Consider the following 25,798-nt stretch of genomic DNA (forward strand, 5'->3'; position numbering starts at 1 on the left):
ATTTTGCATATGTTATGATAATCTTTTTATATCTTATTTTTATTAAAAAAGTAAATAAATATTTGAAAGAAGATTCTATCAAATTCTTTTTGAAATCACTTAAAATCTTTTTAAAATATATTTCGAAAATTAGTTATTTGAAATTTTAATTATCATCAAATATAATTTAAAATCTAATTCATTTTTAATCTATAAAAAATTAAAAATTCTGTAAAATACCTTTGTCAGTATCCAAAAATTTGTTTTCTCTATTATGTAGGTCCAACTTAATTTAATTTTCACATATATTTCAAATTTATAAATAAGAAAAGTAAATTAAAAAATAATAATTTATAAATCACACAAACATTATTATAAAATTAGATAATATATAACATCTAATTTTATTAACTTATTGATAAATTTTATTATATAATCTACAACATTTTAATATTTTAGAATATTATTATGCTTCAATATAAGTTTAGTTATTGTTTAAAAAAATAAAAAAATTATCATACTTTAGTTATTTTTCATAATTTATCAAATTAAAATAATAATTATGTTGAACTAAATATGATAAAACTAGACTAAAATGATATATTAATATATTTTATTTTCATAAATAGAAATATTTATATTAAAATAATATAATATATTGTCCAACAGACTAACATACTATATAATACATGTATATAAATTAACATATCTTAAACTTATATATATACAACAATATATTATCTAAAATTAATAAGCATAAATAAATAAATATTTGGTTAACAAAACAAAATAATAATAAATAAATATTTAAATGTATGACTAATATTAAAAATATATACATATAATAATGTAAAAAATATGTAAATATATAAATAAAATTAAAATCCCGTTCGGTTGAGCGGGTCAAAGTCTAGTACATATCCAATGTTAGAAAAACAACTTCAATGCCACGCATAAAAGACAAGTGGAATCTACGAAAGCTCAATCTGCAGACAACACACCTAAATTTTGTCATTGGATAATATTTGAAAAAAAAATTCAATGGAATATAATTCAAATGTTCTTATCAAAAAAGAAGAAGGCAAATCACATATTATACTTTATATTACAATATTTGGGGTGTTACCAAGCACTTATAAAACACCCAACTAAGTATTTTTTTTATAACCAAGAAAAAATAAATCTTTCAAGTTGATCTGTTCTTAACTTAGACATTGTGTACAAGTAAAACCAAAAAAAAAAAAGAATCTGATCAATACAAGGCCAAAGATCTTCAGCAATCAGCAGAGAAATCAGGTTCTGGGGGTTTCTGAAACTTCACCAATTCTTTAGTCGACGGTGGTGCCAAATTCAACTTCTTAGTCCGGTTCTTGTGAACACTACGAAGTGCATTTGCAGCAAACTTTGAAGCCAAGAACGTCGCTCTAATGCTATAAGGACTTCCTCCTGCAATAAGTCTTGCAGCAGACTCCTCTTCTTCTTCCTCCTCTTCTTTCCTAAGCTGTTCAAGTTTCTTCCTCTTCGTGTACCGTCTCCACGCAGCTTGGATAAAGCAAGCAGCCCATGTCCTCCACTGCTGTGAATAGAATCTGAAAGTGTGCTGCACTTGTCTGCTGTGCAGTCTCCTGAACTGGCTCGCCACAAACTTAAGCTCATCGGCTATCAAAGCGAAAGCTTCTACTTCTGTCAAGGCCTTGACGGTTCTCGTTGAGGAAGGCAAGTTAGAACCTGATTTGGGATCAAGCGCCCATGTCAAAAGCTCGTCCCCACAGAAGTCTCCTTCTTTAAGTAAACTCCGGTTGTAGAATCCGCTTCTCCCACCATCCGTGGTCACACTCTCGAGCCGACCACGGATTATGAAGAGCATCTCGTTCACAGGATCTCCCTCACGAACCAAGAACGACTTGTCAGTGTATAGACATGGCTTGAGCCTCATGCAGATTGCATCTAGCAGCCTCTCATCCATATTATCGAACAATGGAACCTAATGAGAGAGAGAGACAGTTCAGTTTCAAACAATGGAGTGAGTTTAATAAAAGAGAGAGAGAGAGAGAGGAGACTTTACTCTTCGGACTAATGCTAGACAGAGATGACGTTTGATGTCTCTTCTAAGATCCTTTGGGAGGTTTGAAACAATGTTCTCTTCATCAACTCCACGCGTCTCTAACCACTTGTACTGGTCATATCTTCTGACACGTTCTCGCAGTTCTGGTGGAAGCATTCTATGATGCATCCACTGTTCTGAGTCCCGTCTTTTGACTCGCATTTCTTCTAACCGGATAGTTAGCGATTGAAGATAAGTCTGTCACAGAAACACAGGCCTGTCATTACATGTTTCTTCACATGGTTCTAAAAATCGGTTTAGGCTATAAATCCGATTTTCTTTAAAATCCGATTTAAACCGTTATAAATCGGTTAAAATATGTTTAAATCAATCTAAATTAGTCTAAATCTGTTAAATCGAGCAATAATGTTGGTACAAATTCACAAATTTGTCTAATCTTTTTTTTTTTTGTATATCTAATTTTGATAATTCATATATTTTCTAATCATTTCTCTTTGAATATTGTTTCTTTGTAATACATAAAAAAAACGAATAAGCTCTTGTTATTTTTTTGTACCTGCATGTTTCCAATGAGAAGGGCAAAGAGTAAAAGTCCAGCAATAGCAAGTGCTATGGAGAATATAACCTCTCCAGGGTATGTGCTAGTTTCAAGCCCTTGACCAAGTGTACTGCAATTTTGACAAAACACATGATTAATTACTATAAAAAGAGACTCAAAACCTAAATGGTTTTTTTGTTTTGTTTTTTCTTCTTCATTACCTAAGATTCTGTAATCCCCACCACAAACAGAAGAAGTACTTTGACACAAACTTCTTAGACGAAACAATGCCAGAGGAGAGAGCTCTCGAGTAGATTCCAAAATCAAAAGGAGGCTCTTCCCCATCAGTGACATTGACAGGGCACTTTTCCTGAAGAATCGAATACTTCACAGTGTCCCAAGCAGCATAACCTTCCATGTTTTGGTTACCGCAAAACAAAAAGTTTCTGGTACAGTTGCTGTCTTCCCTGCTGTGGCAAGCCTTGATCCAGCAGTCGTTATTGCGTTCTAACGCAAGCAAGTACCACAACGCCCCAACGATCTGCAAACGACACTTATCAGAACATAACTCCCTCAAAGAAACAAAAAGGAATAAGAAAAATGGTTACTAACATGACTTGCAAGCATGTAGAGTAGCAGATAGTAAGCTGCACCAGCCCAAGCAGTTTCAGCGAATACTCCCGCTGTTCTCTTCAGCTCTGAACTTAAAGGATACATCCTAAGAAAACGCGGAATGTACTGAACCAACACTATGTACCGAAGTGCTTGCTTTGTCGCCAGAACATTCGCACCCCTAGACGTGTATAGGAATCTCCAAACTATAATCTGAATAAAATGCAAAAAAAAACATCAACAAAGTAACACAACTTAAAGAGATGTCTGTTTGTTGTTATATACCTGTGGAACAGGAAGCACAGAAAGCAAATCAACTATGAAGTACTGCTGCAGATACCGTTTAGCTATCTGTGCAGGATCAATCACAAGCTCTCCTCTCCCAAAAACCCTTGAAGAAGGAGCAACGTACGCTGTTCTAAACCTCAAAGCCATGTGAAAGAGGTAAAAAGAATCTATGACCGTCCTCAACGTCGTCGCTACGATCGCCAGCTTCCTGTCTATACCGATGCACTTGGCTTTGTCGTTTATAAACGGAAGGTACAAGAAGAGCGGGTCCACGGAGACAGCTAAAATGCAGGAAGCAACGAAGAGCTTGTTGCAGAGGAGGAGGAACTTGTCCTGCGGATCGAATATCTTCTTCTCCGACACTTTGAGATCTTCTGGAAAGACAGCGCGCGAGACGCCGAGTCCTATGGATCTTCCTATGGACCAAAGACCCTCTGAGCCTTTTCTGAAACCTTTCTTGAAAGATCCGGATGATGTTTTGCTTCCCTGAGCGAAACGTTTGGGTCCTCCTCCTTGTATGTTTAACGTGCATTTGTTTAGGCCCGTGTTGTTATCGGAGCTCTGGGAGGAGGAGTACCTTGAGTCCATACTCTCTAACCTGATTCAAGAAAATCAAGAAAACTCGGATATTTTTTAGAAACTGCTTTTTGATTAGATTCAATTAAAAAGAGGTTAAGCTCTATGTATGTGTATTACCTGATAAACTTCTCACGATGGCCACTGATTACTTGAGATTTGACTCCATTTGTTGTGCCACAATCAAACATACTCTTCTTTAAGCTTCAACTCATGAATTCCCTAAACTGGAAAAAAACGTACTTCAATCAAATATTATTCGGACAGTTTTCAGCAACTGAGATCTCGGGAGGAACATATAGAAGAATGAAGATAAACTTACAGTCGAATCTGACGGCAATGAAGAAAGCAGAGAGAGAGAGAGAGAGAGAGAGAGAGGGAGTTGTGAAATTATTGACTTTCTTCTTGTTGCTGTCCGGGTCGGGTCCACCATGCTGTCTTCTCTCCATTTGTCCCATTCGGGATATCAGTATGCTCTGACCGAAATGGTATATAGAATGGGTCTTTTGTGGGCCAAAATATCTTCCCACTAGGGCCTTATTTTATCTTTTGGGCCATACAGACTCGGACCCAGAAGAGCTGGAGTTGTAAATTCGAATGGAAATTTGTCAGATAGATGCAAACATTCACATGTAATAATATGGTTACTGGAAATCGTAGAAGGAATTAAGAAATGGTACGAATCCATACTAGCAATCTAGCATGCAAAATTGAAGGTACGCCCAGAGACAATTAAGCATGTTTGTTTTGAAGAAATATAATTTTTTTGGTAAAAAAGCACATTTGGACCAAAATTTAAATTACAATCCAACTTGATCTTAATGGGCAAAACGAAAACAAAAAGTTGTTTTTGTTCAGATGTGTCACTCCACCACACTTAGTTCCATGAAAATATCTTGCTAGAACTATTTTACTACAATGATTTTGAGAATTAAGAAATTTGTTAAACTTATAAAAAGTTCTACTGAGTTTTTATATTTCAAAAGTCTATAAACTATTGTATTACAATGATTTTGAGAATCTTGAGTATACCTGCAATATTTTGAAAGTCTTGTTTTATGATTTAAAATGTTAAGAATCCAAATCCAAATAACACAAGATTTTGATAGAATTATAATCTTTAAAATCCAATCATTTTGAATAACAATGGATTGTATATGTTATTAAAGAATCATCAAACCAATAATACTTGATTTTATAAGAATGTTAGAATCTATTAGTCAATAACTATTAGTTTTTAAAATTCTAACAATCATTATAAACTAGTGATATTCAGGCGATACGCGCCGTATTTGTATGTTTTTTTTATTTAAATTCATAATTTATTATATGGTTTTAGTAAAGAAAATATGTAAAATAAAAATATGTAAAAAATAATATTTCCTGATTTTTTTATATGATTAGCGATCGTAATATATTATTTTGTTTGAAGTTATTTAGTTCAAAGTAAAATAGCATAAGTAGTTGTTACTAATCGATTTAATAAAAATAGAATAAAAATTAATAGTCATAAAAAAGTTTTTTTTAGTTGGAATCTTAAATACTCGTGTCATAGACTGAGTTTTCTTTCAAGAAATGTTTAAAAGTGTTAAACTTGAGAAAGTTGATTAACGCATGTAGAAGCACCATCTAAGAAAGGAGATGATGCATAAGAAAACTGATACTTTAAAAGTAAGCAATCATTAACTGGTAAACTGAAATAAGAAATCGGTGTACCTTCCCATTAATCAATAACATATCAACCCCAATATTTTTCTCCTTTCTTAACATTTCAAGCTTGCCAAAATTATTGTAGCCTAAATTGAACATCTCTACACTGATTTGTCTTTAACTCCGAGCAATGAAACTGGAAATTCGACAATGATTGAATTGGAAAAAGTAAAGGGAGTATCGTCCGAACTCTCACACCATCTATACATATACAATGAAACTGAGAAAGCAGGAACTAAAGAAGCATTCAATAGGAGATGGTGGGATGAATGTGATTTCTGGATTGATTATATGAATGATTACGTCGATTGCGTTAAAGACGGAGAATTGTAGAGGCTATATTCTCCATCGTCAACATCAAATACAAAAAAATCCTATAAACCAGTGTTTTGAAACCCGACCCGGACACTGAATCAGATGATTTATCGAATCACTGGATCATTGGATTAACCGCAGATGAATTGCAGGTTCATAAACAAATTAGTTTTGTTATATAATACTCCCTCTGTTTTTAAAAGATGTATGTTCTAGAAAATTTTTTTGTTTCAAAAAGATATATTTTTCATATTTTCAATGTAATTTTTGTCAACTAATTATGAATAATTATGAATCTCAAAAACATTAATTGCATTTCTTGAAATCTTATTGGTTTAGAAATATAGGAAATATAAAATAACAAAAAACTATGCACTAATAAGTAAGTTTTAATATGTTTTATTAAAAAGTGTGAAAATCTCAAAACATCTATTATTTAAAAACAAAGGGAGTAATATATTAGCTATGAAAACAAATATATATAAAAAATAAAGTTAAGAATTTTAAGTGTACATACAAAATATTAAGAATAGTTTAGACTATTTAAAAAAGTGTAACATAAGAATTATGACATCTAAAAAAATCAAGACATTTTCCAATCCAAAATAAACCAGAATTAAAACATTATTGTAATAATTTGTCAATAACAAAAATAAACTAACACCAGATGACATCAACTAATTTTGGTTTTCTCTAAATTTTAAAACTTACTAACAATTTTTTTCTAAATTTGTCACTTCATCATTTTTGGGATATTTTTCAGTAAGAGCATTCTCTAACTTATTAAAATCAATCTCGCCAGGTTTTTCTTCTTCATATGTAATGATTTGTTATAACAATCCAAACTCTGTTTTGTAATTCATATGATCATATGATTTTATTTTATTTTATCTGTAAATTAAAAATGTAATGATTTGTACTAAATTAAATTAAATAAAAAAAAAAAAATTTACTCACCTTTCTCGCCAAAGTAAATTGTAGTGTAGGGGAATAATAAATCTCATCGTGCTTCAGTCTGTTTTACGGACGTGCAGCTCAAGCACAATCATGATTCATTTTTTTTGCAAACGTAAATTATAATGTAGAAGAAGAAGAAGACGAAAATAAAACTTAAATTTCAAAATTTTAATTAGAAATTTGGAATATAAAAAATAATTTCAAAATAAACTTAAACTAAAAATAGTAAAAATAAAAATTATCTATTAGTTCAACCAGTGCTGCAATAAAACTCAAACTCGATTTCTATTGAGTCACAGATTTATCAGTTCAGTTACGGATCTGGGTCAGATTCAAAACACTCTTATAAACGATTAGACATGTATCAAGAAAAGTTTAACCTCCCTTCCCCCCATTTATTTCACAATTAATATCAAAATTCATTAAATTTAAGTTGAAAAAAATATTTTAATTATTAAAAAGAAAATGCCACATGACATTTTTCTCCCCAAGGAGATAAAAAGCTTACTTTATTAGTATAGCTAGATAGATGTAGTTTATATTAACACTTTTATTATTTTTCCACGATTAAGTTCTTCTGCTTTTCTTCTCTTTATCTGTTTAAGAAAAATAGATTCAGTATTTTAATGGAGGAAGACAATATGTATAAAATTACGAAAGCATTCTACAGATTAACCCTGAAAATTGTTATGCTCACTATCCTCATCCCAAGAATTTCATTTGATACAATGTTTGGGCTAAAACAAGACTATTCTCGTTCTGTTTAGTTTAAGATCCATGTATGCTCTATTATATATACATTAATTCAGAACACGTTAACATACGCCTGTATGTAATTTCCATACATCAAATGCCATTAAACTTAACAGGAGTGAAGACTATCGATACAGTTGAAGTATTGGATTTCAGGCAAAACAGAGAAAAATGACTGAATTAATGTGAAACCGGCCTCAACACTTGCATTCTAATTGTTCCTTAACTTCAGTCAGCTTAATCCTAGATCATTTAAAATAATTATAGAACATTCGATACTTAATCAATATTCATTTTCATTCTAATATTATCTGATATTTCAACATTATTGCCGATTTACTTCATTTTGTCCTCACATAATAGAGATGGTTATAGACTTATGTGAAATATTAGTTGTTTATGTTTTCTTTTTTGAAAGCGAAAGGGTTAAATCCGGGTCTATTAAAGATACATACCTAACCTCCGGCTGGGAAGTGCAGCCCACGGATAGACCCTCTCCCGGATATTCAAATAGATCGTAAGCATGGACCCATATCCGCGTGGCCACGTATGGAGCTAATAATCTCGCACTAGAGAGGAGTTGAACCCTAATAGACCCGGGGAGTTGTTTATGTTTTCTTATATCAGCTTATTTAGAATGCATCGTTTTAAATGGGAAGCTATAGTTATAAGTTTTAGTTAAAGTGACTGAATACCCAACCCCGCCTGAAAACAAATAAGAACACGACCAAGCAGCATCTGTGTTGCCAATAAGAGTATTCAAAGGTAGGGAAAAAATAATGCGTCTCGACGAGCAGGTTGGACGAGCAGGTTGGAGCAGAGATGGAGTAGGTGACTGAGCCACCAACTATTCTCAGGCTCCTTCGATGGCTCTATCATCACACTGCGAGCTGTGACATTTCTACTTTTGAACACAAGCAGGTTTCGCGCATTCCATAAGGACCAACATGCCCAAGAAAAGATGTATGCAGAGATACCTGTTGGAGGCAGACAGACAATAGTCGGCGCTTGAGCCAGAGGTTGGCGGATTGAGGTGGGAGTAGAGGCGAACATGGGATTCCTAGTTGGGGTAAATTTCCAAACTTGACGTGCAAAAGGGCATTCCAAAAAAGGTTAGCTGCGGTTTCAATATTCCAACAATGTAGGCATGTAGAGTTGATATTAAGACCTTGAGCCTTGAGATTAGCAGCAATAGGTAAGGCATTGCGAGCCAGTTTCCACATGAACAATTTCAACTCCAGCGATGTCTTCACTGTTCACACATGCTTCTGCCATGCAAAATTATCGGGCAGTGTTGCAGTCTGTGAGGAGAATCCGTATGTATCCACGAAGGAGTAATAGCCCCGGTGTAATCCCCGGGTTTTTCCATTGCCATACATACATGTCTTCCACTCCTGTCGTACTCGCCTGAATATGGTTGATGTTCTCTGTTGTATGAAAACTCTAGTAATCTATAGGCTTCGGTGTTTTGGACCCTGTCGGATTCAGTTCAGTTGATTCGAATTTTAGAATTTTCGGTATTATTTTCATAAGTTCCATTTTGATTTTACTAATTATAGGATCGGGTTCGGTTCCTCCGGATTATATTCGTATAACCAATGTCTGAAATCACCGACAAGTAGTAAGAAAAGATGGATAAAAAATATTCAAACTATATAATTTATTCATAAATATAACTAAAACTAACTGAATTACCTAAGCTAACTTAAATTATTCAAAATAACATATAAAACAAGCTACAAAATTCTTTCAATATCCAAATTAGCTTAACATATAAAAAAACATTAACATATTTAACTAATTTCAGATTTTTCGGATCTTAGTTCAAGTTTCGGTTCGGTTCAAGTTGTATCCAAACTCCAGAGAACCAAGATTTTAAATCTAGCTTGTTTGGATATTTTTGTATAACAGACCTAAGAAGCTACATAAATATAGATCTATCACAAACGACTAGTGGAAACTATCTTCTTTCTAAGATCATAATGTTTGTGAAAATAATTAACTTATTGTTTAAATAATTAATTGAGCTAATATTATATATAAATATTGAATTTTTCTAGTTTTACAAATAATAAATAAAAATATTATAGTATTTTATGTAAGTTACTAAGCTAAAAATAATTGAATGAACTATAATTCAATGCGACACAAGTTAAAATTATTAAAATATATAATACGTCGTTTGTACAGAAAATAAAATAATCAACGTATCTTAAACTTTAACATTTGCAACTATATTACTAACTATCATGGATTGTGGTGATGTGGAAACGTAAATCAAAATTTAGTTATATTAAAATTCATAAACATGATGAATAAACTTGATCTAGAAATATTTGGTGATAAAATATTTTTTTAGTATTTGAATGAAAATCACCTAGTGACAGCATTTTACAATTTTAGGAAAAAAGCGTTTTACAATTTTAGGGAAAAAGCGTTTTATAAACAATCAAGCCATGGTCAGTCATTTATTTTTGTCAACTAAATAACTTATATGATATGTTTAGGTACCAAGATGATTAATCATTGCTAGGACAATAACTGATACAGTATGTATTAAAATTAAATTTGTTGACAAGAACAAAAAATGTTGTAAATTAATTATTAGTAAATGTCAAATATGACATAAACTCAGATAATTCATTATTTTCTAGAACATAGTTGATTTGGTTCCATAACAAATATTTCATCTTTTAATAAAGAGGCTTAAGCCCAAGCGAATCCAATGACAGCAACAAAGGCCCAGAAGATGCCACTTCCAGCAACCAACCCAGCGGCAGCGTTTGGAGCTGGTGCTGGGGAAGTAGAAGGTTTCGAAGGAGTTGGTGGAGCAGTAGCTGGTGTTGGGGAAGTAGAAGGCTTTGAAGGAGTTGGTGGAGCAGTAGCTGGTACGGGCTTGGGCGTGGGTGGTACGGGCTTGGGCGAGGGTGGTGCGGGCGGGTGTCCAGTTGACGCAACCACGACGATCAGTTTCTCACCTTTAGCGCAATTACCAGGAGTTCCACTGATGAAGTAGTGTGGACCTGAGACATCAAGTTTCAGGATGACTTTATTGTGTGTATAGTTTTTCGATGGATTTTCTGTAATGCACTTTTCGTAGTTTTCTTTTGTCACTTGGAACACCGAATCTTTCGTCATATCGAAGTCAAACTCTGTCACATGCAAAAATAATGTTAAAACAAGCCTGAATTTGTATTAGTGGTTTATATAATTATATTTTAATTAATTTATATCGACTCATAAATCATCATGAAACTATAGTGTGAACCAAAAAATCAATACATAGCATAAACATTTTCATATAAAAAACCGTAATAGTCATGATTAATAATCGCTATTAAGTATTAACCCTGTATCCATTGGACCATTTCGTTACATAAGATGAACAAAATTTAAAGAAATAGGAGATCTGTACCGAGACTGTCTCCTACTAGGAATCTTTGGGTCTCAGCCCAATGGGTGAGAGTCTTGTTGTCAGATGATTCTGGAACCTTCCATCCGTTAGCTGATCCTCCCACAAGAAATGTGTGAGCCTCACGGCCCTCGCCAAGGTGGTAGAACGTCGTCAATAAGAGGAATACTAGAGGCAAAACAGGATTCAAAGGCGCCATTTCTTCTTCTTTAAATATTTTTTTCTTCGGATGATGAAAAAGATTGGCCGTTATGGTTTAGAACTAAATGGGTTTTCTTTTATATAGAGTTAGAAGGACGCGGACAAGATTTGGGTTGAAACATGCAAGAAAGATATTATCAAGAACATGATCTTCTAGAAATGTAAAGGAATATTACCAATTAGCCAAGAAATTATTACTTTCAATATCTACTGGATTCATTAATCCTTATATATATATTAAAATATTATCAGGTTCTTAATTTGAAAGTAAATACAAAATTAACTAAGTGGTAGATTTTATGAGTTGTTTCTCCAATAAATTTTATATTTTTAAAAGATCTATATCCGATTTTCAATACAAGATAATTTATTGACATATAAAACAAGTATACTTAAAAGATACAGAGTAATACATATTATTAAAGTTTTTCATGAAAGATATATATCATTAAAATTTGTTATTACTAATACTAGATAAAGAATCCGTGCAATATAGCACATGAACTCATTTATAAAGACAAATATGTCATACTTTAGAAAAAATGTTTACAATTGTGAAATACATGTACTGCAATATTTTCTTGCACGCAACTATATCTATTTATTTAGAAATATTAAAAAATCACCAACAATCAACTCTATTCGATACCTTATAAATAATCAATTATATAAGTAATAAATTTAATATTGATAATTATAAATATAATATACATATATATAAGTATTATACTAATATATATTTATATGAAACTTAATATTGCTGTTATATTTTTAACTGATCAAATCTTGCATACAAGTGCGTCTTCATCTTTTAAGGTTTCTTCTTACAAATTGTCACATGATATTTAATTCCAACCACTTCTTTCCATGAAATTTAAATATATATTCCTATTAAAAACGACAGTATTATAATTACTGTTTTATATATTTATTTAATTACTTTGTTTGTTGAGAAAAATATGAAGGAAATTGGATATCGTAATAAATATATGTTGAATTATATTGATATGCCTTTCTCATTTATAATGTTCCTTCAATTTATGGGAGAGCTTTTATAAACACCAACACCTATTATATTAAACTAACACAAATTAACTAAATTGGTAAATTATGGATTTATCATTTTGAAATTAGTAATGGCTTTTATTAGATTCTTATATAGTATTTTTGAAGTCGAGGTGGTATTGAGATAAAATACTCTAGAATGGTATCGGTTTGTTAAGATTTTTTTTAAGTTTAGACTAAAATACAATAATGACAAAAGGAGTTTTTTTGTTATAATCTGTATACGTGTTTTTCAAAGATCTTTGATGATCTTTTAACAATGAATCTCTCCAATAAATATTTCTTCTTCAAGTCATCCCTGGAATTGAAAACTTCCTTCAAGAATTGTTTTTGATCCAATCCGTAGGAATCAATAGAAAAAACAAATCCCTTACGATACACCAGATTCGGCTCGGTTATCGATAGAATGAATAGATCTGCCTTCTTGAATTCTTTCTTCCGACTCAAAATTATGGCATAATGTGTATCCCCCTCTTCCGTTCATGGAATAGATGTAATAAATATTATATTCTATATTGATACGTTAGGATCAATCACGTAAGATTGATTATTTAGTTGAAAGTATGGAAAGAGAGGGATTTGAACCCTCAGTAAACAAAATCTACATAACATTTTCAATGTTATGCCTTCAACCAGTCGGCCATCTCTCCGACATCAGAATTATGACTGATTACCTGAGTGAATAGTGAGTTGTTCATCGTTTCTTAGATTATGGTTAATAAATACCTTTTTGATTGGAAAAATTGAAAGTAGATAGAATATTGTTTTTATTAGAAACGAGTCCGCTTTTATGTTAGTTCGTACTATAAAATTCCTTTGTTTGTGAGAAAATTTTCTCACAAAAGAAAAATTAAAGGAAATAAAAAAAGAGTTATATAACGGATTACTACCTATGCCAAGATCGCGTATAAATGAAAATTTATTGATAAAACATTTACAGTTGTAGCCGATAGTCATTCCGACAACTTCTGGAGACAAAGAGGCATTTACTTATTACAGAGATGGTGCTATTTCTGCTATGTTGCTATTTGATTATCATTATTGGTGTCATTTTCATGGATTGCTAAAAGCTGATATTGGTGATTCATGATCAGGTAGATGACAAAGTTTCTCAATGGAATTAAAAAGAAATTTCAAGCCTAAGAGGGGATTTCTAGAATTTCTTTATCTCCTATATTCATCAGGCGAGTAATTTAGCAGCAGATGGGCTAGATAATTTATATAAAGTTTTATTTTATTGGTTATTCTATTCTGATATAGATTTTCGGATATCTCAAATTTGACTAATGAAATAAACATACGTTGTCAAAAAAAATGAGATTTATCCTTTAATGTGTGTACTATCTTCCTTTTATTGATTGCAACATACACGTTGCAAAGTTGATCATCCCATCTAGTGTCCATTTAGGGCATTGGTGTAAATATAGCCTTTGGCATCTTTTCTCCTCGCCCATAACATGATCTATTGATCTTGCGGATGCTTTTTGTTACATAGGTGCGTTGGGAACTGGAGTATAATATTGGGAGATCATGATTCCATTTAACATACATATTCAAGTCTTTCTAATGGCACTGATTTCTCTATTTCAAGGTTCCAAATATAATTTTAAAAATACAATATAAAAAGAGAAGAACACTTTCTTCATATCTAAATGAAATTCAAATCTCTGATTCCATATAACCTAAAGCTAAATCAGCTAGCTAGAGGCTCTCTCCCAAGAAATAAACCATTGCTTCCTCGCTTGGATCAGCATCTAAAGATTTCACTGAGACTGTAGATGCTTTTTCCCTCTCAAGCCTGTGAGTCTCCAGCAACTGCTCAGAGTAATGTTTCTTAAGCATAGCCTTGTGTTTTTTCCCAAGCATGTGAGTCTCCATCACACTCTCAGAATACGTCACAACGTTACAAGTTTCGCACCGAATGATTACCTTCTTTTTCTTCTCACCTTCTATCTTCTTTCCCGTTTCTTTTTCTGCCATTTCATCCACTTCCTGACGTTGCTTATTCGCCACTACTGTGATAGCTTCTGATTGTGGAGCTGTAAGGGAAGCATGAGAGGTTGAAGCAGCCTTCGTCTCAGGCTGCTTTTTAACAGCAGCTTTATGCTTTTTGCCTAACTCATGATTCCTCATGACTGTTTCACTATAAGCTCCAACATTACAAAGGTCGCACCAAAACGTAAACGGTCTTTTTCTTTTGGAAGGTTCGTTCAAACCACCCTCTACATCCTTTGCTTTACGCTTAGCTCTTCCAAGACGAGTTTGAGTATCCTCTCCTATAGGATCAGGCCTATCCTGCTACAAAGGAATTAAAGAGAAAAACATATGAGAAACAAACACTCCTTATTCCCTATCAAAATATGAAAAAAAAAACAACAACGAACAAACAGTTAGTCTAGTAAGCACTCCGCCACTCAGGATCAATTTTCGCTGGAAAAGACTATTTAAATTGTATGGGTTTTCCGGTAAAGAGGTGAAATCAGTTTTTTTTTACCAAATATATATATATATATATATATATATATATATATATATATATGAAAGTTTTTTTTACCAATATAATCAACTTGTCCTTGTTAGACTCGAGGACAGATGTTTCCTTAGCTTTTGTAGCCTCAAGCATTTGCTGTAATGGAGGCATTTTCTTCATTGGTGATGTAACTAGACTGTTGGGGCTTGTGTACATGGCAGGATCACTGTAAGTACGCTTCAGTTTAGAAAATTGTTGTTGTTGTGGCTCTGATGTGTTGAAAGCTTCCTTTGAGTGATCCACGTAGCTATCTTATCCTCCTTCTCTGCGATACTTTTTATGGCCATTTCTCTCTCTATAGCCATCTCCTGTGCAACCTCAGCTATAAGCTCTTTTCTTCTCGCAGTTTCCGCTGCAATGATCTCTCGACGGATTTGCTCCTTCTCAATCTCTCGTTGGACATAGTCCCCTCTTGGTCTTATGTTGCATCCTAAGAATACAGACAACAACAAAAAGAGTTTGTACAAATGTTAAATTCGAGACATAAGGCGTGATACAATGTCAAAGCAGGCCATGACCTATGTATTGAGGTGCCTAAAGCATATAAAAAATCGAATAAACCACTACACTAAATTTTTTTGAGAAATTGCACCCCATACACTAAATTTTTGCTCTAATGAAGCCAATACCCTAAATCCCACACCATGATACTTTCCTCCATAAACACAAACTTGTCACATTATAGATATTCTCTTACTTTCATCCTTCTTTTAGGGTTTTAAACCAATTCACTCAATTTTTTATATGCCTTTAAATTATGGTGCTTCTTGAGCTTTAGTTCATGATCACAATCAATCATGTTTCAGTGTCAGTTACATGAAAAAACATCAAGAGATTTCGCCAGACTTCAACACGATAACGTTACAGAAACTGTCTAACGAACGTATTATGCGTATAATCTCCTGTTTGAAATATGTTAAGCCAGTCAAATCATAACAACTTGTTATCGTGACAAGAGAGATGAGAAGGAGGAAACCTGGGATTGGTATTGCCGAGAAGAAGGAATAGTTTGGATTCGGAGACTGAGATGGCGCAGTGTCCTTCACAGGAGGTGGCCGATCGGTGTCGATGGCTCTGTATCTGAACTCCATCCTAATTCAAATTTTGGGGGAGAGAGAGAGACAGCGACAGAGGTTTTTTTTTAAAAGCAATTTAGAATAGGTTTATGTTGACTAAAAAGGCCAAAAAAGGCAATATGTTTTCTAATATTTTTAAAGAAATCCAAAATTACAAAAACTTTTTGAAAAAAATCTAAAAAGTTAATTCTATGACTTTGGAAACTGAAATCTTATATATTAAAACATAAGTCACAGCTCATTTCATGTGTGGTATTTTAAGTTAAACCATTAATTTAAATGTTTATTAAATATATTTTTGTTATTACTCTATAATATCCTAACCATATATTTTGTTCATATGTATATTACATAAGTTGTCATTAAATTTTAAATTATTCTTAGAATATAGCTAATGCTATCTTCTTTCCTATTAATATTACTGTAACTAATTAATTTTACCATATTAATTTAAAAATTCTAACAAATCTATTTGAAAAGATTTTAATAAAATCTTAATTTTCAAAAATTATATCTAAATATTTTCATTAATTTCGAAATTTGAAATATTATTATACATTAATATATTAATTTATAGTTTATAAAATGAATAATTAGAATTATATCATATTTTTATCTACTTTATAATGATAATTATGTTAGGAAATTTATATAATACATATACAACATTAACATATCTTAGAATTTTTTATATATAATAATATATTATCTAAAATGGTTTTTTAATCTAAAATGTATAAGCATAAAAAATATTGGTAAAAATAAATTCAGTTTTGAAGGTGGATTAGCATAAATTTAATACAAAATAATTTTTAATTATATTTCTTCATGTATACAAAAATGGATAAATACATTTGATGGTTTTAAACAAGTGATTAATTATAACATGTAAATTATAAAGTTATTGTATTTGAAATAGTTATATAAGAAATTAAGTATATGATTAACGTTAAAAATAATACTACTAAAAACCCAAATATATATATAAAACTAAAAATAAACATCGGCGCGGTTGCGCGGATCAAGATCTAGTTCAAATTAAAACACTGAAAGTATATACAATAAATCATACTCTCTCTGTTTCATATTAAGTGTCGTTTTAGACTTTTGCACTCGGATTAAGAAATCATTTAATTTTACATATTTTCAATATAAAAACATTATTACCCATATACATACTCATATTTTAATCAATGAAAAAGTAAACAAGAGAATAAAGTTAATAAATTCTGCATTGAAATACTAAAACAACACTTATTTTGCAACGAAAAGTTTTTTGTATAAAGACACTTAATATGAAATAGAGGGAGTAAAAAGTTGCTTTAATAGAACAGAAAACAATTACGGTCCATTGCCATAAATTATTTTTTGTCCATTTTGGACATTTGATGCCCCTAGATGAAAAATATAGAAAATTATACACAGTGTTAATAAACTAGAAGCAATCTTACAAAAAATATGTGTTGTGTGATTACTGGTAAAATATAATTTTATTTTTGTTCTATGAATAGTAGAAAATCTGTTGACAAAAAAAAGAATAGTAGAAAGTCTAATTTACTATCTACATGTATGACTATCTAGAATATAATTTCAGTTAGTTACATGATTATATGCATCTTTTAGAACTTACAATCTACCTAATGTACATTTAATTATGAAAAAAGAATATTTAATTTATTGTTTTCTTTACTATCTGAAATACAATAGATTACAGGAAATAATGAATATTCATATATCTACTACCAACACTGGAATACCAAATCCACCATCATATGTATACTCATTGCCAGTCCTAAGATATTTGAGGTCCAAAACAAAACTAATAATCGAAGCCCTATATAATACATAAAAATCAAAATTGTTAAAAGCTTAAATTGCAGTAATAAAATTAAAAAATCTTTAAAGTTAATAAAAATTAGAAAAAATCTTTTTATTTTATTTTATGCAATTTCAAAATTTTTGATTATCTTATCTTTTTTCTAACACTGGTTTTATTGCTCGGTGAAAAAGCAAGTTCAAATATGCCAAAATTCTTTCAAATTGTAATTACCTAATCTATGTATTCATCTTTGGGTTTAGCATGTAACCGTCATAGAAACATTATGAACGAATAGGAAATAAACCTATAGAAATAAAACTCTAGAAATGACGAAGAATGATTATTCTCTATCATATTTATCAAGGAACAGTATTATTCTATAAATGTCTACAATAAAATGTATAAAAAATAGAAAGAATTTTTTTTATAAATGGTAATGTTTTTAGAAACGGTAGAGATAAATTATTTTTCTTCATTCTTTGGTCACCATTCATACCTTGTTTACAAGGTGTAGAATATGACTTATGCTGATTCAGAGACAAATAATCCATAAATTTCTCTAAATATATTTTTCCAAATCTAAATGTTACCTATTTTTGTTTCAAATTTTTGTTCCAGAAAACGTGTCTTCTTCTCACTAACATGTTCTTATGCATAAAAGTATATTTTCTGTCTTTTTTAATTACTAAGATGCATATTTATGTTGTGTTGTATAATTACTGGTAAAGTGTAATTTTATTTTTTGTTTTATGAATAGTAGAAAGTCTAGTCTACTGTCTACATGTATGACTATGTAGAATATAGTTTCAGTTAGTTACATAATTATATGCATCCTTTACAACTTAGAATCTACCTAATATAAATTTATTCACGGAAGAAGAATATTTAATTTACTGTTTTCTCTACGATCTGAAATACAATAGATTGCAAGAAATAATGATTATTCATATATCTACTACCAACACTGGAATTCTAAATCCACCATCATATGTATACTCATTGCCGGTCCTGAGATATTTGAGTCCGATACGAAATTAATAACCGAAACCCTAAATAATACATAAAAATCAAAATTCTTAAAAAAACAAATTTCAGTAATAAAATTACAAAATCCTTAAAGTTAATAAAAATTAGAATTTTTGTCTTTTATGCAAATTCAAAATTTTAAAATTTTTAATTATCTTATCTTGTCTCTAACACTGGTTTTATTGCTTGGTGAAAAAGCAAGTTCAAATATGCCAAAAAATTAAATTTTAATTAACTAATTTACGTATTCATCTTTGAGTTTTTTTTTTCTTGATGACCCTGGTATCCGGAGCCTCGAAAGGATCTGACTAGCGTCTAATGACCGTCCGGGTAATCTGAGCCACTAAGGACCCGCCGAAGGCATCCAAGAAGGCTGGTGATCACCCCATATAAATATCACCAGTGGCCACATATTAGCAGGCTTCTCTGTATTGGACCCGAAGGTTCCTCAAGATAATCATCTCCGAGCGGCGCGAACCCATGACTTTCTAGATTGAGTTTTAACCACTAGACCATTAACACGTGGTTAATCTTTGGGTTTAACATGTAACCGTCATAAGAACATTACTAGATTTTGACCCGCGCTTTTAAAGCGCGGGTTTATTTTCCTTTATCTTTTTTTAAATTGACAAATATTTAATAAATGTCATATTTTCATATATTTGTTTTTTTATAAAAGACTTAAGCTTTTTATCTTTCTTTATCGTGTTTCATTTTAAATGAGTATAGGCATGATCACAATATCCGGACCCGAAGAACCAACCCAAAACCGCCCCAAAAATCAGGGTTCCGAACCCGATCAGACCCGGGGTAAATATCCGAATGAATTCTAAATTGCTATATCCGAAGAACCGATCCGACCCCGATCCGAACCGAGAACCAAATGAGTACCCGAAGATACCCGAAATTAGAATATATATCTAAAAATATATGTTATAATCATATTTATAATTATTTTAATATTTTAAATTAATATCATAAGTTAACTATAGTAGTCATTTTTAGTACTTTTGAGTATTTTTGGATAAAATATGATAGTTTGGATAAAAGTTTACCCAAAAAAACTGTATAGAATGGATATTTTTGGTTACTTTTGGTTACTTTTGGTTACTTTTGAGTAATTTGGATACAAAAATTTGAATCGAATCGGATACTTTGGTTACTCTGAGTATAAATAACCGAACCCGTTTTAGATATTTTGGTTATTTGGTTATTTTTCAGGTTCTTATGCATGAGAACCGAACCCACCCGGACCCGGAAAGATCCGACTCGAACCCAATCCGAAAAAAATAAAAATTGAATCTGATTTGTTAATCGGCCCAAATGGCCCAAAAGAGATGATGTGAGCAATGGGCTGAATTTAAAAAAAGTGACCCAATATAGATGTGTTATTAATATTACTTGATTGGCCTTAATGAAATATGCAATGTTATTAAAGAAAGGGGTAGTTTTAGTAAAAAAGCCAATAGGATCATGTTTTAATAGTATAGATGAACGAATTGAAAATAAATCTATTGAAATAAAATTCTAAAAATGACGAAGAATGATTGTTCCTTATCATATTTATTAAGGAACAGTATTATTTTAAATTCATATACAATAAAATGAATAAAAAATAGAAAAGAAATTTATAACTGGTAATATTTTTAGAAACGGTAGAGAATACATTATTTCTCTTCGTTCTTTGGTCACCATTCATACCTTGTTTACAAGGTGTAGAATATGACTTATGCCTGATTCAGAAATAAATATTCCATAAATTTCTCTACAGATATTTTTTCCAAATCTAAATATTACCTATTTTTTGTTTCCAATTTTTGTTCCACAAAACGTGACTTCTTCTCACTAACATGTTCTTATGCATAAAAATATTTTCTTTTCTTTTTTTTATTACTAAGATGCATATTTATGTTGTGCTGTGTAATTACTGGTAAAATATAATTTTGTTTTTTGTTTTATGAATAGTAGAAAGTCTAGTCTACTGTCTACATGTATGACTATGTAGACTATGGTTCCAGTTAGTTACATAATTATATGCATCCTTTAGAACTTACAATCTACCTAATATAAATTTATTCACGGAAGAAGAATATTTAATTTACTGTTTTCTCTACGATCTGAAATACAATAGATTGCAGGAAATAATGATTATTCATATATCTACCACCAACACTGGAATTCTAAATCCACCATCATATGTATATTCATTGCTGGTCCTGAGATATTTGAGGTCCAATACAAAACGAATAATCAAAGCTCTAAATAATACACAAATTGCTAAAAACTTAAATTGCAGAAATAAAATTACAAAATCCTTAAAGTTAATAAAATTAAAAAAAGTCTTTATTTTATTTTATGCAAATTCAAATTTTTCACAATTTTGATTATCTTATTTTTTTTTCTAACACTGGTTTTATTGCTTGGTGAAAAAGCAAGTTCAAATATGCCAAAATTCTTTCAAATTGTAATTACCTAATCTGCGTATTCATCTTGGGTTTAACATGTAACCGTCATAGGAACATTATGAACGAATAGGAAATAAACCTATAGAAATAAAATTCTAGAAATGACGAAGAATGATTATTCCCTATAATATTTATTAAGGAACATTATTATTTTATATTCCTCTACAATTAAATAAATAGATAGGAAAAAATATTATCTTATAAATGGTATTTTTTTTAAACGGTAGTGAATACATTATTTATCTTCATTCTTTTGTCACCATCCATAGCTTGTTTACAAGGTGTAGAATATGATTTATGCCTAATTAGAGACAAATATTCCATAAATTTCTCTAAAGACAGTTTTCCAAATCTAAATATTACCTAAAAAAATTTTGTTTCCAATTTTTGTTTTAAACATGTCTTCTTCTCACTAACATGTTCGTATGCAAAAAATTATATTATTTTCTGTCATTTGTTACTTCTAAGATGTATATTTATGTTGTTTTGTGTAATTACAGGTAAAATATAATCTTATTTTTGTTCTATGAATAGTAGAAAGGCTAATCTACTGCCTACATGTATGACTATGTAGAATATAATTTCAGTTAGTTACATAATTATATGCATCCTTTGGAACTTACAATCTACCTAATGTACATTTATCTGTGGAAGAAGAATATTTAATTTACTGTTTTTTCTATGATCTGAAATACAATAGATTGCAGGAAATAATGATTATTCATATATTTAGTACCTACACTGGAATGCTAAACCCACCATCATATGTATACTTATTGTGGGTCCCGAAATATCTGAGGTCCAATACGAAATCAATAATCGAAACCTTAAATAATTCATAAAAATCAAATTTGTTAAAAGCAAATTGCAGTAATAAAATTACAAAATCCTTAAAGTTAATAAAAATTAGAAAAGTCTATTTTTTGTCTTTTATGAAAATTCAAAATTTTAACAGTTTTGGTTATCTTATCTTTTTTCTAACACTGGTTTTATTGCATGGTGAAAAAACAAGTTCAAATATGCCAAAATTCTTTCAAACTGTAGTTACCTAATCTACGTATTCATCTTTGGGTTTAACATCTAACTGTTATAGGAACATTATGAACGAATAGGAAATAAACCTATAGAAATGAAATTCTAGAAATGACGAAGAATGATTATTCTCTATCTTATTTATTAAGGAACATTATTATTCTATATTCCTCTACAATAAAATGAATTAAAAATAAAAAAGGAAAAATTATTTTTTTATTAATGGTAATTTTTTAGAAACGGTAGAGAATACATTATTTCTCTTCATATTTGGTCACCATTCATACCTTGTTTACAAGGTGTGGAATATGATTTGTGCCTGATTCATAGACAAATACTCCATAAATTTCTCTAAAGACGTTTTTCCGTTTTTCCAAATCTAAATATTACCTAAAATTTTTTGTTTCCAATTTTTGTTCCACAAAACATGTCTTCTTCTCACTAACATGTTCTTATGCAAAAAAATATTATTTTCTGTCATTTTTATTACTAAGATGCATATTTATGCATTTTGTGCCATGTAGAAATTTTGCACAGTTTTATATGCCAAATTTGTTTCAAGATTTTTCTCAAGCCAATGAGAATTATTAGACATTTTTGTATACGCTTTAACACTTTACGTCACAAGAATCAATAATATGTACTAGATTCATTGATGTTAAAATCATGTTCTATTCTCCATGCTTTTCTTTTAGATTAACCTGAGATTTTCTAGATCTATGGAAAAACCTAGACTAATTCCTAAGTGAAAAAAAAAAAATTCCTAAGTGGAAGTGCAGTCCATGGATATATCATCTTCTCGGATATTTAAATGGGGCGTAAGAACGGATACATATCCGTGTTAGTATCCACGAATAATATGACTTAGTTTCGCGTAGTTGGTGGATTGAAGCTGAAACATATTAACGTCCCAAACTCCTCAACTTACTACTTGACCACAAGATCCGGACTACTCTCCATGCTTTTATTGTAAAGTTTGGTGCATTCTCTCCCTCAGAATGTCAACTCTCTTCCTTTGTATCTGAGCTACAATCAAGTAATTATAAAAATGGAGGTCCTAGAGTACACTCCCAGATTGAAGAAATATATCATTCTGGTCCAACTAACAAATGCCAAAGTTTCACACTATGAGGGAGAACTATATGTAACATCACATGTTTTTTTACTAATGCATGAGTGAGGGATGTTTCCTTTGAACATGGACCTATCCCTTCCTTTTTGGTTTGTGCACCTATCTCCAGCTCATTTTCCATCCGGGCGAACGAATTGAACGTTGTTTCTGGTAATGGTAGGCTGCAATCACAGACTGATGAAAACTTAGATTGATTCAAATGTTTCATTTTATAAGTAGAAGATCAGGGCATAGACTTCATAAAGGAGTAGACTTGATAGCACATCCATATATTTGTTGCATCATCACATGTCAGAATCGAAGACCGAACCGGAACCAAACCGAAATATCTAAACCAGAACCGGACGTAAATAATCAGATACCCGAATGGTTCCTATATTTATATATATCTGAAGTAACTGAACCGAAAACCGAACGGGTACCTGAATAAATGAAATATTGATTATATATACATATAACATAACTAAAAATATATATTTGTAATTTTTAAAATCTATTAAAAGTATCTAAAGTATTTGAAAAAAACTAGATTATTATAAAGTATCTAAACTATCCGGAAGTATACAAAATTATCCGGATATTTTTATCCAAAATATCCACTGATAAAAATATCCACAGTAGCCCAAAAAATCCATTTTTATTTGAATCATTCTAACTATTTGATATTTTTATCCAAAATATTTTATTTTTGTATTTTATTCCAAAATATTTAACCTTAATTACCCAAACTAACCAAAATAACTGAACGAAAACCGGAACCAAATGAGAATCGAATGAAAACCATTTTTTGGCTATTTTCCGGTTCTAGTTTTACTATCCGAACAGAGCCGAACTCAACCGAACTGAGCCGAACTCTACCAAAACTGCAAGTATATTTTTAATCCATGTGCAAAAACTTTAAAAATCACTTAAAATGATATGGAGAGAGTATTTTTCAAATTTTAATCATGTCTTACTTATATATAACTTTAGTCATAGTAAAATTAATATATGTATATAATACATTAACGATTATTAGTATATAAATACATTTAGTAGTATTGAAACTAAGATAGATTCAAAACTGAACTTACGTATTTGGGTCCTGAAGAACTTCAAAGCACTTTTAAGAGCAACAATGCTATTGTCTGGCGGTAGTGGCATGTGGTGGTAATGAGGGAGTGCTTGTGAAATCGTTCTTGCGATTATAGAAGAAGAATATATTATATATATATTTCCTCCGTTTCAAAAAGATACATGTTTTAGATTTTTCATATATATTAAAAAAACACATTAAATTTTGATTGTAAATGCATTGTTTTGTGAATAACAATTTGTCATATTTTTTAAGCAATATAAATCTAATAAACACTATTAAATTTTTTGAAATTTACAATTTTCTATTAAATAGTAAATGTATCTTTTGAAACAATTTTTTTTCTAAATATGGAACGGAGGGAGTATATATATTAACGGTTATTAACGTATATACATTTATGAGTTACTTCGACTGATTCAAAACTTAACTTTCATACTGGGCGCTGAAGAACTTCAATGCACTTTTAAGAGCCACAATAATATTTTCCAGCGGTTATGGCGTATGTTAATAGTGAGGGACTATTTTATAAATCGTTATTGCGATTATAGAAGAAGTAACCAAGTTTCCCCCAGGCGACATAAGTAACTTCCTTTAGACTAACTTGGCCATTGCGACAAAGAGTCAATTCTGAGAGTCGGCACTCGGCAGGAATTGGCTTAGATAAAAAAAATTAGGCCGGTCAAATGACATGATCTTCTTTAAACCATGATGAACCAGCCGAGTTCTTTGAAGGGTTACACAGTTCCTCTTCCCTAAAATAATTAGCGTCAAGAGATGATATCGTGAAGTGTTTTGTACCAGGATCTATGTAAGTCCTAATCAATTCTTATCTCTTGCTGAATTTGGTTGATCATAATTCTTCTCTTTGTATATTTCTTGAGTAACTTGGTTACATCGAACACATAGTTGGTGATTACGAATCTACGCTGAAGAATAAATATGTAGAGCTGAAGAAGGTCAAAGCGCTGGCTCAGTAAAAATTTGAATGCCATGAAAATTATAAGGAAGAATTTACTGGCTTCATGAAGTGAGTTGGGGTTAAAGTTTGATCAACATGAAGAGGCGAAAGATATGGTCACTAAAGAGAACTCCAGATTTACACATGAAGAGGCGAAAGATTAATGCCAATTGAACAGCTCGAAACTCCATACCAAAAAGAACGTAGTTGT

At 31.0% G+C, this 25,798-nt stretch overlaps 3 protein-coding genes and 1 non-coding gene across 4 annotated transcripts; all 4 read right to left on the minus strand.

Moving 5' to 3' along the window:
- Positions 1–1,023: 1,023 nt before the first annotated feature.
- On the minus strand, positions 1,024–4,504 carry LOC108855065 (probable cyclic nucleotide-gated ion channel 6). The gene is made up of 8 exons (XM_057008911.1): positions 4,381–4,504; positions 4,179–4,285; positions 3,480–4,080; positions 3,195–3,407; positions 2,804–3,123; positions 2,601–2,712; positions 2,045–2,281; positions 1,024–1,963 (listed from the first exon to the last, which is right to left on the minus strand). Exons 2-8 carry the CDS (start codon positions 4,247–4,249, stop codon positions 1,253–1,255), a joined length of 2,265 nt encoding a protein of 754 aa, XP_056864891.1. The 5' UTR covers positions 4,250–4,285; positions 4,381–4,504; the 3' UTR covers positions 1,024–1,252.
- Positions 4,505–10,331: 5,827 nt separating this feature from the next.
- LOC108853399 (early nodulin-like protein 11) lies at positions 10,332–11,443 on the minus strand. Its single transcript, XM_018626814.2, has 2 exons — positions 11,209–11,443; positions 10,332–10,945 (listed from the first exon to the last, which is right to left on the minus strand). The coding sequence occupies exons 1-2, from the start codon at positions 11,402–11,404 to the stop codon at positions 10,500–10,502; spliced, it is 642 nt and encodes a 213-aa protein (XP_018482316.2). The 5' UTR covers positions 11,405–11,443; the 3' UTR covers positions 10,332–10,499.
- A 1,592-nt stretch (positions 11,444–13,035) lies between these two features.
- Positions 13,036–13,121, minus strand: TRNAF-GAA (transfer RNA phenylalanine (anticodon GAA)). Its single transcript has one exon. It is a non-coding gene; the product is annotated as a tRNA-Phe (tRNA).
- An 877-nt stretch (positions 13,122–13,998) lies between these two features.
- On the minus strand, positions 13,999–16,127 carry LOC130510464 (uncharacterized). The gene is given in 4 exon segments (XM_057006798.1): positions 13,999–14,769; positions 15,026–15,189; positions 15,192–15,431; positions 15,978–16,127. Coding segments are annotated over 4 exon segments (1,116 nt in total). The 5' UTR covers positions 16,093–16,127; the 3' UTR covers positions 13,999–14,172.
- Between the last annotated feature and the right edge of the window lie 9,671 nt (positions 16,128–25,798).

Source organism: Raphanus sativus, chromosome 4, assembly GCF_000801105.2.
Source record: "Raphanus sativus cultivar WK10039 chromosome 4, ASM80110v3, whole genome shotgun sequence".
Taxonomy (NCBI): Eukaryota; Viridiplantae; Streptophyta; class Magnoliopsida; order Brassicales; family Brassicaceae; genus Raphanus; species Raphanus sativus.

Bases quoted from the DNA above. Each gene is read 5' to 3' on its own strand.
- LOC108855065 (XM_057008911.1), bottom strand. From the start codon at position 4,249: ATGTTTGATTGTGGCACAACAAATGGAGTCAAATCTCAAGTAATCAGT. The intron at 4,081-4,178 runs GTAATACACATA...TTCTTGAATCAG, and splicing joins CATCGTGAGAAGTTTATCAG to GTTAGAGAGTATGGACTCAA. The intron at 1,964-2,044 runs GTAAAGTCTCCT...CTCTCTCATTAG, and splicing joins GTCTAGCATTAGTCCGAAGA to GTTCCATTGTTCGATAATAT.
- LOC108853399 (XM_018626814.2), bottom strand. From the start codon at position 11,404: ATGGCGCCTTTGAATCCTGTTTTGCCTCTAGTATTCCTCTTATTGACG. The intron at 10,946-11,208 runs GTACAGATCTCC...TGCATGTGACAG, and splicing joins CCTAGTAGGAGACAGTCTCG to AGTTTGACTTCGATATGACG.